At 45.2% G+C, this 19,889-nt stretch overlaps 1 protein-coding gene across 1 annotated transcript in view; it reads right to left on the bottom strand.

Annotated features, from left to right (window-relative positions):
* LOC107044203 (sucrase-isomaltase, intestinal) overlaps positions 1–15,488 on the bottom strand; it is a 165,940-nt gene extending 150,452 nt beyond the window's left edge. Inside the window, exons 1-3 of the mRNA XM_015266000.1 lie at positions 15,455–15,488; positions 14,239–14,541; positions 2,969–3,187 (exon numbers count right to left, since the gene is read on the bottom strand). Coding sequence (XP_015121486.1) covers positions 2,969–3,187; positions 14,239–14,541; positions 15,455–15,488 — 556 coding nt within the window. The remainder of the gene's footprint in view (positions 1–2,968; positions 3,188–14,238; positions 14,542–15,454) is intronic.
* Positions 15,489–19,889: the final 4,401 nt, after the last annotated feature.

Here is a 19,889-nt window from a genome sequence, read left to right as displayed (position 1 = left end):
CCTCCCCCCACCCACCGCCCGCCGCCCCACTCACCATCCCACCGCCCCCCACACCAAACGAACAGCGGCGCCAGCACCACCTAGTGGCGAAAGTTGGAACTACAGCCAGAGTACACTTACAACTACTAGGGTCGTTAATTTTGTGAGGTAATATACAAGAGGGGTTGACGCTTGTGACGGTCTTGTGACGGAGAGGTGCGGGAGGGGGTCTAAAAGCTTCGAAAAATGCGTGACATAATATTTGAATGCTCCCTGAAGAGCACACACTATTTTCGGCGGTTATTAAGTCTTTGCGTAAAGCATGTGACAGAACCCAGAATGCCTCACTGAAACTCGCAGCACCCATAGGGAAGAAAATTTTGGAGGAGCATGAACAATTCGAGATAGGATGAATAATTTTATTTTTGAGGCTTTCACGGCCGTGATTATTGATATCATTGACTTCCGAGTGGATGCCGCGTTCAGTTTCAGCGTTGCGCCGGAATTTTACAAACATTGCAGTCTGCATCTTCACGACTAAGAGCTTCGATTCTGAGCTCAGATGCGTGGGGGTAGTCCTCATATGCCTTCGCCTGCGATGGTGGGGGGTCAGCCAATCACTTTCACGAGATCAGCTGGTCAATTGGAAAACCACGAGGGCGGTTTTCCAAATAGGGTTTTTTACTTCATATCATCTGTAACCATTGAAGTTGTTGGGATTTTTATAAATCTCGAGGCTCCTGTCGAAATATCCTTGAGATTTGGTCAACATTCTTGCTTGATCATGCTGGATAGTATGATCAAGTCCATCCAGTGTTCAGCCAGAGCAGACTATTCTATACGACCGTATTTGGGACACCGCTGGTGTTCCTTGATCCATGTGTTGATCTTTCTCCCGGTTTCTCCAATGTATACTTTTCCGCATGAGCAGTGAATCTCGCCACTCGTGGTGAACTTAGGGGTGGTCTTGGATGTTTCACACTTGTTAACATCTGACCGATCTTCTTTGGAGATTGGAAAATCGTTCAGATATCGTGTTTGCCGAGTATTTAACTTATGTGGTCTGCTGTGTCTCTCAAACAGGGAAGGAGGACCAGTTTCGGTCGGTCCTGGTTTTCCTCAGAATTAGTCTCTTCATGTGATGTGAGCTTGCTTTGCAGCTTTTGCTCAATCTATCGAATTTGTTGGACGCTATATTCATTTTTAGTCAGATCTGTCTCAAGATGTTCAACTTCATTGTTGATTTTGGACGATTGAGAGATAATGAGTGCTCTGTACATTAGGGAGCTAATAACGTAGTTTTTCTGGGAGGGGTGGTAATGAGAGGTAGCACTGAGATATCTAACTATATGAGGTGGCTTGCAATAGAACGCGTGGCCTAGAGTGCCATCCTCATTGCGTCGAAGTAGGACATCTAGAAATGGGAGACATTCGTCTTTCTCAATTTCCATGGTGAACTTGATGCTCGTATTTTCAGAATTCCAGAACTCCAAGAATTGGTTTAGACCAGTCTTCTCGTATGGCCAGATAACAAAGGGATAACAAAGGGATTCCCCATACGTCAACTATATAATAGGTCCCAGACGTCCTGACTCCACTACTTCGTTCGTCAAGTATTCCATGAATATATTTGCAGTAATCGGGGAGATGGAAGAACCCAATCCTGCATGTGATTTTTGCTCAAAGTACTCAGCTTCTAACTAGGATTATGTAGAAGTTAAGCAGTGCTCGATCAAGGGCAGTAATTGGAGAGAAATGACTTCGTAATTATACGAGTAGGAAATTTCCTGCGTTTGTGACCTCAACGTGTATACTAAACTCTGAGTATCCTCCTCGGATAATTGAGGGAAAAACTACTGATTTCCTGAAGAGGGCTAGTCTCTCGGCCGATCTGAAAAATTTTTTCACTCTTAAAAAATCCTTTCCCCTCAGCCTCTAGGACTCCCCAAAATCCATACAGAGTCTGTTCCTCTCCGTCCCATTGTCAGCAATATTGGAGCGCTAACTTACCAACTGGCCAAATTTCTTACGAAAGCACTCGAAAAGTTGACTAGCTTGAATGGTTTATACATCCAGATCACAATGGATTTCGTCAACAAGCTGAGAAATCTCAGGAATTTTCCAAACGATATCCTAGTGTGTTTTTGTGTGAAATCACTCTCCACCAATGTCCCAATCCCCGAAACCATGGAAATCATCAAGAAATCCAAGGACTTTTCTTCCCAATTCTTGCCCCTGATTGAGTCTTGCCTGACTTCTACATACTTTTAGTTCGTCGGAGAGTACTATGAGTAAAAATCAAAAGCAGCAGTGGGTTCTCCCATCTCTCCGATTATGACGGCTATTACCCGTTGAGTACGAAGTATTGAAGTCAACATCTGAAACCTACGGTATGGTTCAGGTATGTCGATGATCCTAATGGGCAAATAAGTGAAAACTAGTGGATATGTGGATATGAAAACTAGTGGATCCGCAATGATGGATCCCTCCAAAAATCATTATTATCGATTGATGCAAATATTTTCAATTTGCCAATCAACTGAAATTTTAGTTAAAAATCATTTTTAGTGATTGAAAATCTTTCATCACTGTGCTAAGCATTGAACTTTCCTTTTTGTTTTTTATTTGATTGATTCCAAAAATCAATGAGAAGTTGTAATAATCGCAGAATATCAACTATGACGATGGCTCGGAATTGGGAATCATTCCGGACCATTGTCACACGCTATTTGCACTATTTCACATATTCAACTCAATGCCGCCGGACATGACAACGAGACAAAGAATCCACCGAGTATCATAGTCGGGAATCATCCTAGCTCTTAATAAATATATGGATTAAATTCTAACGCATTTCGTTCAGTATTATTTGTTTTTTGTGTATTATTGATAATAAATCTACCATGAACACTATTGAAATATTTCAGTCCCAATCACGCAAACGATAAAAAGGAAAAAATATTTATTAAAAGAACGAACCGACATTTACCATGGTCTACTTGGATACTCTTCACAGAATTTTTAGACATGCAGTGGAGTGAATTTTCTGGTCGTTTCACATGTTCCGTTCCGGCGTAATGTACTTTTTGTAGTTGCACAAGCAAACTTATATTTATTTGGATGTGCTCTGCATCGATACAGTTGATGTGAACGGTGACAGGTTTATTTTCCCTGCCGAGTGGACTCGTTTTTTCCTTTGGTCGCAGAACTAAAGGACAAAAATTGAAAGAGGAGTGAGTGACAGTCAAAGCGTGTAGATAAGTAGTCATTTTTCGTTCGTTCAACACGTAATTTCCACCCTCCCCCCGCCTTGGAAGCTATCAGTTTTATTGCTGGTGAGCTCTCGAGGGGAATTTTCATTCATATCCCCCATCAGCCATCATATAGCTTTCAGTGGAAATGAAACGGAGAATAAAATCTGTTATAAAATATCCTTCAATTCTAATAAGGGTTGTGACGAGGTGAAAACCGCCCCCCCCCCCATTATACAAAAAGCCCCCTAAATACGCCTTATATTATTTCGCCACCGTTGGATTCCCACATGTACATTTGCTCCTTCCCCTGCCTAACCCCCCTCACCCTAGACCTTGGACAGCAGACGGAGAAACCAACCGGGGAAAAACCGAAGAAACGACCCATCACCGGACCAAAAGAATTGTGGCGCGCACCCACTCCAGGAAATATTTTAAGCAAGGAAAAGGATGGAGTATAAATGGCCCAACCACTTGTAGCCACGCGCTAGCCCTGGGACCTCCTTCACCGCACCCCGCAAGCCCTAGAAGTATCCCCGAGAGAGGACGAAGAAGGAACACGGAAGCGGACGAAGCCCAAAAACTGACCAGCACGCGCCACTCGTGCCCCAGCAGTCCCACAGTTCGCCACGTGCAAATTATTAGTGAGAGAAAAAAAACCGTGAAATCATTGGAGATTAAGAGCCCAGGAATACATCGTTACCCGAAATCATTGTGCATCCCACGAGTCCTGCCAAAGTGTTGGACATCCTTGTGGAAGGAGGCCCACAGTCCTGGTGATTGTTTCACCCCTGTCTAGCCGAACCCGTTGAAGAGAGATTCATCCCGTCGCCACGTGCTGTAAGTCGCCGTCCATTTTTCCCCTTTCTCAATTCTCCTACAGATCAAGATTCACCCGTGTATAATAATTCCTCCCCCCAACGGTGAGCCAACACTTTTCTTTTGTCCCTTTGTTCCCGTAGAATCTTGCACGGTAATCTAATAAGTCGAGTCAGCCCCTAGACACACGCCATTCCCCACTCTCCCTTTTTTATCTGTGTTTCAGAGTGCGAGTAGAGTCTTCCCCGAAAGATTGTCAACTTTACGATTAGCCTTACCCACTCCCTAGATAAAGATTAAAAGGCTGGTAAATCTTGTGATAATTTAGTGTATTCAAATTGGTTCTTAAATATACTCAATTTATTGTTCTCAGAATTTCCCCCGGTAATTAGATTATTTTCAAGCCCTCTCATCTTCCCTAATTAATCCCATAATTAAATAAAGAAAATAATCCGGTTACAAATGGCGCCCAACATGGGGCTAATCGTATAAATATTGAACGATCTACTCGCGTTATTAGATTTATTATTTCCAGAATAACAACCGACTAATTCTCGAAATTCCTTAGCTATCGCGTGCCAGTGTTTTGATTCTCCAAACCCCCCTTCCGTCGCCCGCTGAAACATTCCATCACAGTGTTGGTTCACCGTTGTGGATTCATTTCATTTCGGGATATCACTCAACGCAAATATTCCACACCTTAGCGCGTGAAAACCCCCCCGTCCCTCAAAATTTTATTTCGCTGCTACGTACTATCGTGTTCTCGGTCTCCTCTTTGTGCGGCATTCGTATTCTCCACTCGAGTGCAAACCCCCTTCCATCAGTATCCCTCTAATACCACGAGCAATCCGTCCAGCAGCAATTCCCCTATTATCGGTCTCCTCCTTGTGCGGCTGTCCGCCTCCTTTGCCCGTGTGCAGGCCCCCATCCAGTGCTGCCCCTCAGTCTTACGTGACAATCTCTCCCGGGGCAATCCCCCCTATTCCCGGTCTCCCTTTTGTGCGGAAATTCGCACAGATAGCCAGCGGGCTCGCTGTTCTACGTGCAGCATATCCGCCATCCCCCTCGTGCTCTTTCCCCTATTCTCCCATATTATTTCCCCTTTTTCGCTGTACCAAATTAAATACTATTTCCTCCATCCATTTAATGATTTCTTTCAGTGAGAGTCAGTTAGATTACAATATTAGTGCTCACCAGCACCAATTTGTTTTTTTTTCCTTTTCTCCTTTTCCATTGACATTTCGTTTTACTAATTAATTAATTTTTTTCTTATTATACCATTTAACTTAAATCGGCCTGACTTTCCGGAATCCCCCCCCAGATATTCAAATTCAAGCGGATCCGTAAATTCGATTTCGAGTTAATTTGTCCCAAACTTCCCCGTTATCGACCTCGTAAGTTGGGCTACCCAGTGTTATTCAATTTCTCCCAGATTTCTTTTTTTTCCTTCTTTTCCTTCCTTCTTCTTCGGGTTGTATTAGCCGCATACCCGTTCCATTATGAAAGTGACAACCACCACCGACACAACCATCACGACTACCGCATCCTCTACCATCGGCACAACCCCCACAACTATTGCACCCCTTACCGCCGACATCGGTCAGCCCCCGAATACGCCTCAAAACCCCTCGCACCCAAACCCCCCTCACTCGTCCCCACCCAACGGTACAGAAACGGTCCACGTAACAACCCACACAACAACCACCCACACTAACACCACTGCGTCCATCATCCAACCCTCCATGTCCCTAGGATCCGGTGCACCGATCGGGAGTACCAACGGGTCAGACATCCCCATTGAGCAAATGAGGCAGCTGACAATTATCGACCGTCATCACCGTGAATTAGAGAATCATTTTGACAGCTTGTACCCCCGCGATCAGATCATCCTGCTCGAGGCTTTGGGAATCAACTCGAAAGGTCCCTCCCAAGTCTTGAGAAATAGGTTCGTCAGACACGAAATTCGACGAAAGTTCGGACCCCAAACGGCCCGATGGGACGACACAGTAGACACAATGACCCACCCCGTGACCAACATTGGGTTCATCATAGCCCCAGAATTCGAGAACTCATTCCGGGCCCTAGCTAACCCTCCCTTGCATACTGGTCAGACCCTGGGAGCGTATCAGGACCCTATCAGCTCACAGTCAATTTCTCCACCACACCACTTATCCTAGCCAGTCCATTAACCACCGGACCCTCCAACCTCACCGTGTCACCTTCCAGGACCCAGTAGCAAATGCTTCGAGCTCTAGCCCCTTAGACCAAGATCTTCACACCTCCCAGACAACGAACCCCCGAACACACGGACTGCAACCACCCCCTGCACCGAACCCCTCAGAACCGGGCACTGCACCATCGGATCCACTGTATCCCACTCAAAATCACCCCTCGATGAACCAACCTCAACAGACCCCTCAAGCCCCATCCACACACCCCAACGCCCACTCCACTTATGATGTGGATTTGCCCATGTTCATCTTACCGAACCATAGACAGACCCAACCATCCCAAGGTTAACTCCCTCTGTACGCCAGAACACCCGTCATCCCGAACTCCCACAGACCACTCCAAAGGAACCCTTGTCCGTCACTTCCACCTCAATCATCCCAGACTACACCTCATCCACATGCAAACCAATACAACCCCACCCAACCACCCCTGCATAACGTACTCAATGAAGAAAATCCCCACTCCCGTAACCGTGCCAGAACAGTCCTGATCCCTCCATCGATGCCACCCCTGAACTCCGTGTCAAATCCCCCGACTCAAGCGCATCCCTCGTACTGTACCCCCACCCAGGCACACTACAGGACCACCTCGTTTAGAGACCAGACGTCAGGTGATCCCTCCAGTCGTGAGCTTAAGATCAGTCATCTTTTTAAACGGGATGGATTAGTTTTCTCCGGAGCAAGGCATGAAGACTCACAATTTCCTAGATCGTATCGAGGATTGTTGCGCCGCTAACAATTTGACGGAAGAAGAAACTCTCCGTGCCCTCTCCTCAGCATTTAAGGGTAATGCCTACACCTGGTACCGTACCGAACACCCCCATTGGCTGTCGTACGACGACTTTGTGATCGCGTCCAGAGCTTTTTTCTGCCCCCTAGGTCGAGAGGAAAGTTTATGGCAGGATGTCCTCCGACGAATCCAAGGCCCCGAAGAAAGCGTAAGAGATTACATTGTTTGTATGCATGGACTTTTCTCAAATCTCCACCCCCCACCCCCGTTAGAAAGACAGTTAAACGTAGTTCATGTACAGCTTCATCCTCGGTACGTGGACAAGATCGGACGTGGATGGTTCGAAACGTACTCCCAACTTCTCGCTCTTGCCCATGAATCGGAACTGGCCGAGATTAATGTCGCTCGGTACCGTCTTCCCCCCCCGGCCGAAGAGAGCAATGCTCCGGCCTATGCCTACTCCTATCCAGCTGTTCGAACTAGACGAGCGGGTCATTTCAACCATGCCCTAGGAGCTGAACCCCAGAGCAACCGATGTACCCCTAGATCAATTTGCCCTAAACTCGTACGCACCCCCACCAGCCCCCAGCAGAGCACTTCACTCTTCATCCCCGCCCAAAGACACGACCAGATATACGTTCGCTGCGATTACCCAGGGACAGAGAGTTACAGACAACAAACGACCCTCGACTCCCCCACCATTGATGAGTCTCCCCATCCCTCGACCCTCAACCCAGTTCCAGCAACCCACCAAACCAACCCCACCCACCTGTTTCAAGTGTAATTCACCAGATCACTGGGTAAGGGAATGCCCCCACTGGCACAGGACGAATAGACCAACCCTACCCAACACTGGACCCTACAGTCCCATGCAACAGAGACTCTTCCAATATGCTGAATACAGCCCCCACCAAAATTCCTTCCAGCAAACACACCCATCGTATTACGAACAGGGAAACTAGACCGCAGGGGGGTAACACAACCCACCCCCCCGCTCAACAGAGCACCCCTATAACCCCGAACTTCCCGTGTGAGACCCGCACTGACAAAACGGGGCCGACCCCCTCCGAGAAACCAACAAAAGAAGCTTCCACAGACGGAAAGGACCCCGACCCAAACCAACCCCACCGAAGCTCCTACACCACCACCTGCCCCCTCATCCACCAGAACTACACCCACTCCCCTACTCCTTACCGAAGTAGAGATCCATGAACCCCCCCGATCCACGCCCAAAACCTCTGATAACCCCTCACGAAGCCCAACGTCCCAAGAAGAAACCACCCCATCCACCACCGAAAGTCCTGCACCCCAACAAACAATGAACCCAACCTCACCCAACAATCCCTCCAAACCCAATACCTCGCCATCCACCCCCGACTTCGATGAGATAATCACGGACCCGACATACGAGCCCCAAGACCCAACCCCAGAACTAATTACGATCACGTTAAATGACCTGCAAAACCCCGACTACATTCCATATGACGATTTTCTCACCCTGACCTACGAAAACCCCGAAGAGAATAGATATTTCGTAACCCTAGACCTCGGTAGCTGTAAACTCCGCACCCTAGTAGATTCAGGTGCGAACAAATCATTTTTGAATACACAAGTAGGACCCCAATTGAAACGCTTCGCCATACCAACCGGTGAAGAGGTTACCCTCGGGGACGGGGAAGTCAAACCCCTAGAAGGCTGTGCAATCATGGCGCTAACTCTCGGAGATCGAACCAGTCTCATTCCCTTCCGGCTCACCAATGCTCTCGCATACGATTGCATCCTGGGTATGGACGCCCTCAAGAAATTGGAGTTCACCCTCGAATGCCACCGAGAACACCGCGACAAACCCGATCAACCCTTGTTAGAGATCGTAGCTCACCCTATCACCATATGGCACCCCACAGATGGACCGGTTCCCCCTCACAAAACCCTAGACATTGACAAACCCCACCCTGTACCCTCGCATAACTCGCAGTAGTCCCGTCCGACGAGCTAGATGCTCTCAAAAAAGAATTCCAGAGTTGGATCAATCCACCCCCTGAAGTCGCGAACGTATGCCCCCTCCTCACGATGCCCATTGACACCCAAGGACACCCCCCGATTCGGGGTGCAGCTCGCCAATACGCCCCCCATATGTTAAAAATAGCCCAGGAAAAGGCTAAGAAATTGCTCCGCGAAGGAATCACTGAACCCTCGCAAAGTGATTGGTGTAGTTGGCCCGTATTAGTGAAGAAACCTGACAATAGTTACTGGTTATGCATCGATTATCGCCCCTTGAACGCCGTGACGAAACACCTCGCCCTCCCAATGCAAAGCCTAGAACACCTCCTTGACTGCACCCACGGAACGGTATATGTTTCCAAAATCGATATAAGCCAGGCTTTTCACCACATTCCCCTAGATGATGAGAGTAAAGACAAGACTGCGTCCGCTATCCCCGGTCTTCCTCCGGGACTGTTCCAATATAAACGCATGCCCTTCGGGCTGAAGAACGGACCCGCAACCTTTCAGATGTTGACCGACATGATCGTCCCCACCCATTGGTCGTCAAACATACGCAAGTACGCCGACGACTTCCTGATCTTCACCCGGACCCTAGACGAACACAAATGGTTCATCTCCCAATTAATTAAACGGTTACAGGACAACAATATCACTATTAACGCAGACAAATGCGACTTCCTGACTGAACGATTAGAATTCCTAGGGTATTTGTTGACCCCTGAAGGATTAGCTGCTGACCCTGATAAAGTAGCCCCCATTACTAACTATCCCTAGCCCAAAAACGTTAAAGAACTCCAAAGATTCCTAGGGATGATTGGATGGTACGCTCGATTCCTCCCCTCCCTCTCAGACGACAAAGTGCCCCTACTCGGACTGTTACAAAAGAAAGATTGGAACTGGACAGACGAACATACCCAAGCCTTCCTAAAGTTAAAAAAGTCCATCACCACCACCCCAGTATTAGCCCGCCCCGATTTCGAAAAACCGTTCACCATCCAAACGGATGCGAGCGACGTTGCCATTGGAGCAGTCCTAACCCAAGAATCTGAATTCGGCTCAGATTGTACCCAACAGAACTCCCTAGGCGCCGACCGCCCCATTTATTTTGCCAGCAGAGTCCCCCCCCCCCCCCCNCGGGACTGTTCCAATATAAACGCATGCCCTTCGGGCTGAAGAACGGACCCGCAACCTTTCAGATGTTGACCGACATGATCGTCCCCACCCATTGGTCGTCAAACATACGCAAGTACGCCGACGACTTCCTGATCTTCACCCGGACCCTAGACGAACACAAATGGTTCATCTCCCAATTAATTAAACGGTTACAGGACAACAATATCACTATTAACGCAGACAAATGCGACTTCCTGACTGAACGATTAGAATTCCTAGGGTATTTGTTGACCCCTGAAGGATTAGCTGCTGACCCTGATAAAGTAGCCCCCATTACTAACTATCCCTAGCCCAAAAACGTTAAAGAACTCCAAAGATTCCTAGGGATGATTGGATGGTACGCTCGATTCCTCCCCTCCCTCTCAGACGACAAAGTGCCCCTACTCGGACTGTTACAAAAGAAAGATTGGAACTGGACAGACGAACATACCCAAGCCTTCCTAAAGTTAAAAAAGTCCATCACCACCACCCCAGTATTAGCCCGCCCCGATTTCGAAAAACCGTTCACCATCCAAACGGATGCGAGCGACGTTGCCATTGGAGCAGTCCTAACCCAAGAATCTGAATTCGGCTCAGATTGTACCCAACAGAACTCCCTAGGCGCCGACCGCCCCATTTATTTTGCCAGCAGAGTCCCCCCCCCCCCGAACGTAACTACACCGTCACCGAGAGGGAATGCTTAGCAGTTTTGTGGGCCAACCGAAAATTCCGCCCATACATAGAAGGAAGTCAATTCCGAGTGATAACGAATCACGCTAGTTTAAAGTGGCTATTAAATTTTAAGAACCCCGCCGGAAGATTGGCCAGATGGGCCCTAGAGCTCCAAGCGAATAACCCCACTATTATCCATAGAAAAGGATCCCTACACGTTGTCCCTGATGCCCTTTCCAGAGTTTGCCCGAACACCCTAGCCACCCTAGATCTGATCCGATCCGCCCCTGACCGATGGTACCAACAAAAGAAAATGGACGTAATGAGAGATCCCTGGAAATATCCCGACTGGACCGTCGACGAAGACACCCTATATTTCCTTAGACCCTGCCCCCAAATCGACCCCACTATGCCCGATCTTAACAGATGGAAGACCGTTCTTCCCCCGGGACTGCGATCCACCGTCATTCGGGACGCACATGACAGCCCCTACGCCGCCCACGGAGGAATAGATAAGACCTACCACCGCGTATCCCTATATTTTTATTGGCCCGGTATCTATCAGGATGTCGCAAAATTTGGCCGATCCTGCCCTCAATGTCAGCGATACAAATCCTTACAGACAGGACCCCGTGGTCTAATGCGAGAAAGAAGCATCGTCGAACCCTGGAGCATAGTAGCTGGCGACATTATGGGACCGTTTCCCCCTAGCCGAAACCAATATCGGTACCTCCTAGTCCTAGAAGACATGTTCACGAAGTATATCGAAAACAAACCGTTGAGGAAAGCAAATGCCAAAGCCATTTGGAAGACCCTGTATGAGAAAGTAACTTTGCGATGGAGTAAACCCCAGTATTTCTTAAGCGACAACGGCACAGAGTTCGTCGCAAATGACCTGGCTATCCGCCTAGTCCAACTGGGAATCACCCACATCACCACACCCCCGTATCACTCCCAATCTAACCCTGTAGAGCGAGTAAATCGATCCCTGAAACCCATGATGGGCATATACGCCGAAGAAAACCATCGTGATTGGGACCAGCATCTCCCTGAAATCGCATTCGCCCTGAACACTTCGATCCATTCCTCTATTGGAGTAAGCCCAGCGTTCCTGAATATGGGACGGATCCCACCACCCCCTAGCACCCTAGTAACTCCCCCAACTTCCGCTGAGACCCCAGAAATCAAACCCACTGGACCCTGGAAATCCCGACTCGAAAGAATGTCCCATTTTTACGACCTGGCCCGACGCTACATGGGTGAAGCGTTCGCAACCCAAGCTGCACATTATAATAAGAACAGAGCAGACTGAGAATACGCCGTAGGAGAGTTAGTGTTAAGGAAACACCGTTCCTTGTCCCAAGCAGTGAATTATTTCGCCGCCAAGCTTGCACCGAAATATGACGGCCCATACCTAATAGTAAATGCCCTCTCCCCAGTCATGTACACCCTAGAGGACCCTAGTGGAAACTCCCCAAAATTCATATAGACGACTTGAAACCATTTCACCCTCGACCCCCCCCCCCAGGTTCTGAAGNGACGACTTGAAACCATTTCCCCCCCGCCCCCCCCCCCCCCAGGTTCTGAAGATGCCCCGATACGAAACGAGAACGAAGTACTCGGTACCAGTGGGAGAGACCCAGCCACAGCCGCTGCCACCAACGCCACAGCAGAAAGAGATCATAACGATGATCCTCGAGACGAGAGAGGAGATTCGTTGGGAGAGGAGATGCCCCCAGCTGACTCACCCACTAGCCCCACAACAGCCCAGTATGGAACCAGCAGCCACCACAGCCCTAGAAACCCCGAAGAGCCCAGAGACCCCGCCCCATCTCGCCCTGAAGACGACCCCCCTCACCCTGCAAATCCCAAACGCCTTTGAGGTAGACCCCGCAGATGTGCCCCCACACCCATCACCAACCCTAGAGACCTCCGACCCATTGCTACCCGACTCAGACCCCGAGAAAATTGATCCCTCCACCCCAACACCACCATACCCACTCACAATCCAAATTCCATCCACCCCCACACGCTCCAACGCCCTCGAGATCAATCCCGCAGACGTGCCCCTGCCACCATCCCCAACTACCGAAACCTCAGACTCCTGGAACTCAGATTCAGACCACTCCCACGTCGATTTCCCCACTCCAAAACCACCCTCGTACCCTAAACCTACCCCTCCACTAACCCTACCCTTGATCTCCCTCGCCGTACTCCAGGTAGCATCCAAACCACCCTCCCAAGAAACCCCAAAGATGTCCCATGACACCTCACCCAAGAAATCCCAGAGCACCACCGCAGAGAAACTGCCACCCCCAGCCCCCGTCCCACATAACCTGCCATCCACATCCCACACGACCACAGTCACAATCGCAGTACCCTCCACACCCCATACTACCACTGTCACCACAGCAACACTCTCCCCAGTCTCACCAACACCCAAACCTAGCCTCCCGAAAAAGTCAATCCCTAGTCTCATGGCCCTGAACATCCCTCGGCCCCACACACTCAACCAACGCACCAGAGTGACCCCAGCCCCCAGATCTTCAACATCACGACGCATCCTTAGACCCCCCGGGTATCCCCAAGCCAGCCCTATCCCTCCAGATTCCCCCCTGCTCCACGATGGCTGCAGGAAATGCAATTCCCCTGACCACCGAGCCAAAGACTGCCCAATCAAGACTCGACGCTGCTTCTTCTGTGGAGATTGGCACGTCGATGTCAAGTCTTGCCCCAAGTGCCGGTACCTCTCCTAGATAAAAGCCCCCCCCCTGAACCCTCAGTTTGTTCTACTCCAGGAATACACCCCAAATGTCTCCTCCAATACCTAGCCTCATTGCCCACCATAAAAGGTGCAACACGCAACACGCGCTGAGCGGGACCGAGATGAGGTCAATGAGAATTGTCCGACGTAAACAGTCGATTTTTCTTTTGTACATTTTTTTTTCTCTTCCATTTTTCCTTTTCAATACATTATATTTTAGTTATTATAACATTATGAGGAGATTGAGAGAGGAGGTGTGGACGGTGACAACCCGGCCTGGTGGGAATAAACCTGTGTATAACATGTATCGTATCATTCTTTCATCCCATTATATAAGCCTGCTTCCGGCACGAGAGATCCAACATGGTAGCAGGTACGGTAAGAGTAGGAATCGATCCGCATAGAGTTCAAGAGTGAACCCTATGCGTTATCTCCCCCGGGACTGTTGTGACGTAGTGTATTGGCAATTCAAAAATTTCTCAGATTTGTAGTAGAAAATGCATGGAGTCTATTGAATAATTCGAAATCCTGAGTATACATTTTACAAAAATTCTGTAATTTGTATTTGACTTAATGCATTTTCTGGTTATAATTCAGGTGTCATTATTCACAGACTTTTCTTCAACAATTACTGACCACTAGAATTACTTGTATCCTTTATGTATCCATATCTAGAGGGTACAGCGTGGTAGCATCTCTGCGATGTTTCATCAAAACAGCATCCTATTCCCGTGCATTTTTCATACGTAGTTTGCCGGCCGGGTAAACAGTTCACCTGATAAATCGAAGGCACTTCACATGTTCCAGCCAAATCATTCTCATTTATTGTAAGAAAAAGCATCGTAACGTAAACACCAGTTACGAACAGTGTTCCCAGCAGAAACGTTGAAAGGACATATTTAGTGACTGGTGATAGTAGAATCTTATCCTTCCGTCTACCTAAAAGATGACAAAAAATAAAAATAAAAAGTCAATGAAAGTACTTTCTGAGTGGACTAACACTTTTTCGTGAATTTCTGATTAAGTCACTACCGTGGGTGAGGGGGTACTCATACGATTAAGAATTCTCGGCCGGTCAAAGACATTTTTTAAATTACTGAGATGCGCAAAGGCGAAAAAAATCGATTTACAGTAAGCCTCAATGTATTGCGAATAGTAAAAAGTTAATTTTGAAGGAAATGTATGCGCTAATAATTAATTATTAATGAAAATAAACTAGTTGGTCGAAGATACAGTACTCGGACACTCAAATCCGCAGTACGTAGGTACTCGCACGGCCAGAGCCGAAGAAGTCGGACGGCGCAATTGCCTATGTTCCCATTACAAGTTGAAAGATTCTTTTTATTCAAATTTTTTATTTAAATCATTAAATAATCAACAGGCTTCATATCATTTCATTTATGTTATACATTTTCATTTATGATATGCGTTTTGTTGGAGGACTTTGTGACGATCTCGTCACCGGTGGATTATCGATAATTCCTTTTTATATCTTTTTATCTTTTTTTTATCTTCCTTCTTTTTTATGTACTAATTTACCCCTGTAACAGATCACCCGTTAATACCTTCTCTCAATGTTTGGGATAATTTTTCATAAAAGAAAAGGGTTACAAGGTCTGAGACACGTGTTTAACAAGTGAGGTTAAATAACCGGTCCGAGTGCTGCAATAAGTGACTTTTTAACGTGGGGGGTACTCGGACACCAATTTTTTAATTATTCTACACGTTTTTCTCACTATTTACAGCTTTCATGACTTTTGTTATCCCTTTCTTTACAGTAAATAATTGTTTCACTGGATTTAGTACTGACATGTTCAGTTTTTAACGCGATGCAGTGGCCAGTGGAGCTAACCTGTATGCTTAGCAGTCAGGCCCGGAGATGTCATGTCCGGGTAGACCGCCATAAAATTCAAATTAAATACAGATCTCGCATTCAAATTTTGAAAGTTACGGTTAGGCCAAATAGATTAGACTTTTCTTCTTCCACCAGTATCAAATTGAGGATGGCAAAATGAAAATTAAAAATTGAAACATTGAATTTACAAAAAAATAGTGCCCTTCGTATGAGTACTCCGGCCCGTCCGAGTACCCTCTCACCCACGGTAATTGGGACAACGAAACGCGACGGTCAATCTATAAAAACAGCTCTTACAGTAGTGGAAATGCCACGACGGAGGGTTATTTGGCGTGCCATACTATTTCAATTGGCTATTTTTCGGTTTCGATGAAAATTGAATATGATGTAAGTGTTACAACCATGCCTTGCAATGTTATTTTAAAAAAATATTTGTTTGAAAGTTGTGAGAAATCTAATGTTTTAGGGTGGACCCGGTAAATGATCTTTTAAAAAATTATAACTCGATAAATAGGAATTTTATCGAAGAAGTGCAGAAAATTTTTTTATTCAAAACATGTGTAAGTGTCGAGGAAATAAATCCAGACTTGAAATAGTTGAATTTACACTGAGTTAATCATAAACAAATTGAAAGTTCACAACAAATCATGAAGGCAATTTGCGAAAAATTCTAAAAGATATAGGGTATAGAGTATAGTTCTCGCCACAAAAGAATGATTGTGGCTGGGTACCCCCACTCTCTCGAATTTAGCTCCGGCTCGATGTTCCCCACCACTCAGATCTAAGATCATTCTTTCCTAGCGACGACCATAGGTATCGATGAATTGCCAGCACAATTGGCATTCTCTAAGTCGCCAATAGATGTTTTTCTATGGATAGTCACCTTCACTCTCCCGAAAAGAATGCACGTAGCACTCATCACCCGATTCAACCCACCTCCATTTTATTACTAATTCGTGCATGCATAAGCATGCATGTATTAATAAAGGACAACGTAAAAGGTATCGCCCTGCGATCATCACTTAGTTCCGGAATCGGCATTAATCCGAAAAAATCAGGAAATCTTCCCTTTATTTTTCCGCAAGTATTGAAACCAATCAGATCATCAAGCAATTGTCATCAAATATTAAACTAACATCATTTGAATTTGCAGCTATGGTAAATCGAGTTAACTGACATTTTTCTTGTTGCGTAGATTTCAGTTTGAAGGGAGGATAACGATAATAATAGTAATGATAATTACAAAATAATAATCACGTAAATGTTGCAGTCTCCAATCCTTCATTTTTGTCATTTATTCTATTCATTCTATCGGAAGACAGATAGAAATCGAATTAATAAGTATTCTCTCATTATTCAAAAAAAATATCGATTTTAAAAGTTTCCGGAGACACTGATAAATTAAATTTTATTTAATTAAAATTTATTTAACTTAACTTCTCGTGAAAATGAGATCATAAAACTTGAAAATATTCATAACCTTCCCATATTTGAAGAAAAAACAGGAATTCCAAGTTTCCACCAACACAAATGACGAAAACCAATTTTTCCATTTTCTAGTCGATTACTGCTTTTAAAAAATTTTCAGTCTCCAATTTGTGATTTTTATGATGCAATGTCAGCCATTAGATTCATCATTAATTAGTAGTTAATTAGTAGAATTAATCAGTATTTTTTGATTATTCAAAATGATTTCGATTTTGGAACTTTTCGAAGCATTGAAAAATTAATTTTTATCACCGGCATGTTTTTACATTTTTTTTTATTCCTTCTCGCTGGAATTAGACGATAGCAATTAAAGATACTAATATCCCTCTAATACTTGAAAAAAAACGTGAGTCAAATTTTGCGCTGAGATAAATTTTTTTTTCATTCCATTTTTTAGTCGATTCTCCCTTCCGGATTAAATTTTCGTTTCCCTCCATAATAATTGGAATCTGACCAAAGCAATGAGGAGTATCGATATACGAGAGGGGTAGGTTCGGATGGAAAATAGGCCAATGAGTATTGCTTAAAAAACAAATAACGTAACTTGAAACACCGGAATTAATGCTGTGTAATGTATCGAGGTTATATTCATTTTAAAAAATAGGAAAACTATACATAATTGTCTCAAAAAAATATATCCGAAATAACGAACTTAAACCTTTAATTTCGCAAAAAAGAAATGCTAAATTAAATCAAAACAATTAATCTCAAAGAAAAACTTGGAGTAAGAGCACAATAAAAACAAATAAAAAAACAAAATAATCACATAAAAAAACATATTCTTCAATACTCAATAATTATTTAGCAAAGATCCAGAGGACAAATGATTAACGCGAACTTCAATCCTACGAGTCGAATACTCGTCAACGCCGCCAAATGGAATTAAATGTGAAACAAATCTCATGAAATCTAACACGCGTCCACGTCCAATGCAAAGAGAAAATCACGACTCTAGTCAACTCACGTTAACCAGCAACATTCTCACCGTTCCGCGCAAAACCCGGATAAAAAAAAGAAACGGACCCAAGATCGTACAGAATCGAATAGCCGAATACACTACCCGTATCCCCACGTTATCCGAACGCGAAATTCTCATAATTATTCAAAAAAAAGGAACAATTGAACTCCAGTATAATCCTCAAAAAAGTTCTACGGCACAACTCCGGATGGTTACGAAAAGCATGCGGTAATGCGAGTCGAAACCCAAAATCGCATCTAAACTTCTAGTTAGACGCAAAATTCTCCCCAGAGGGGCATCGCCCAAAGGCACTCTGCCCGAAGGCCATGGACTCGATGAGGGCTAGTCACCGACTCCTCACCGACTCTAATTCTTATTCGTACTCCACTCGACTCGACTACTCTACTATTCTACTACTCGAATACGCAAAAATCGCTCAATTTATACCTCAAAAGTGAAAAGAAAGCAAGTATCAAATGCCAGAAGATAGAACGAGAGTGTTATATCCACGTGGTGGGGTCAGCCGCTGTGACGTAGCAAATGTCCAGCGCTAGGTACGAAGAAGCTGCTAAAGGGACACGTCAACTTAATAGCCATAAACGTGTAATTTGATTCAGATTGAACCGACAACAGAACAGAACAACAGAAGAAAATGGAACGGAGTAAAATAGTGGTAATTAGCCCAAATAAGATCCACTAACTATCATTACCTCTTCGGGGCTGCATTCTAAAAGATTACCGGGGCAGAGACGCAACATACACCGCAACTATAACTCAACAGAATAGATAATGCACCATAAGACAAAATTTGATTCCCTAAAACGCATTGCGACCTTGGAAATTCACACGGTTGCAACGGTCGCGATTGACCGTGTGACGTTCCACCGAAACCCAAAACCGAAACTGCCTCATCCCGATAAATTCATACATTGAGCGCCAGCATTTCAGCCGGGCCCCCACATTTCCCCGAAGATTAAATGCAAAAGAGAATTTTCATCAATAATCGCGTAGCTCGATGATATTTTGACCCAAACAACGAAAATCTCTAGGTCCCCGATAGTTAACTTTATCAAAACTCCTAATACATATCTCGTAAATACTATCCGGAATAACAATAAATTTTCATCAACATAACCTCAATATGAACGATCACCGAACGGTTGCTAACACGATAATTTTTCCTGTCCAAAAATTCTTAAAAATAAAAGGATCTGGGTGTTTGTCTGACTCACGCTTAATCCGAAGTTCTCGATGGTCTATGGATCGCCTAAGGAATTCCCAGAATTCCTTACAAAATATATATAAATCGGAACGGTTCAATAATTAAGAAAATGTGGACGATTTCAGAACGGAATTGTTTGACAAAGTTTAATCTGCAAAACAGTCCAGGGTTTAAATAAAAGTTAATATTTAGCATCGTATCATTCACATGCGGTATAGTTTCCATGTGGTAGGTTGCCATGTTAAATTACCGAAAACGTTAAAAAAACGATTGCTGAGAAATACACAATATCCGATTATTACGAAACATTCGTCATACCAACCCGCGATGCATGTACCAGAACCCACTCTGGTGGGCTGTTCCCCTTGCGTCCTGTGGATATCCCGTTTTATCCGTTTTCTAACATTTTTCAAAATATATTTTAAAAAGAAGTGACCAGAAATGTATCTGATCCGACTTCTATGAAACAATGCTAGTACCAAGTCACACGAGATTATAAGATATGTATTGTTGTGAAATATTTCTTGTACATCCTATGAACGTATTTCTACATACGTTCCCGGAAATTTTTTCAAATGTATTGTATGAATGAATCCCTAGATATGTACTAGGTTAGATCGCAATCGAGTGGTCCTAGGACAATTCTCGTAGATACATACCGAAACGTTCTGAAATGGATTGTTTCCATAGAGTTTCGTCGAGACGTTCCAGATACAAATTGATGGGGACGTAATGAGTACTGACCAGGAATCATTCGCAGAAAT

The sequence above is a fragment of the Diachasma alloeum genome, unplaced genomic scaffold (genome assembly GCF_001412515.2).
Source record: "Diachasma alloeum isolate Michigan unplaced genomic scaffold, Dall2.0 Dall_scaffold_00687, whole genome shotgun sequence".
In the NCBI taxonomy this organism is placed as follows: Eukaryota; Metazoa; Arthropoda; class Insecta; order Hymenoptera; family Braconidae; genus Diachasma; species Diachasma alloeum.
This window is presented reverse-complemented; position numbering and strand designations above follow the sequence as displayed.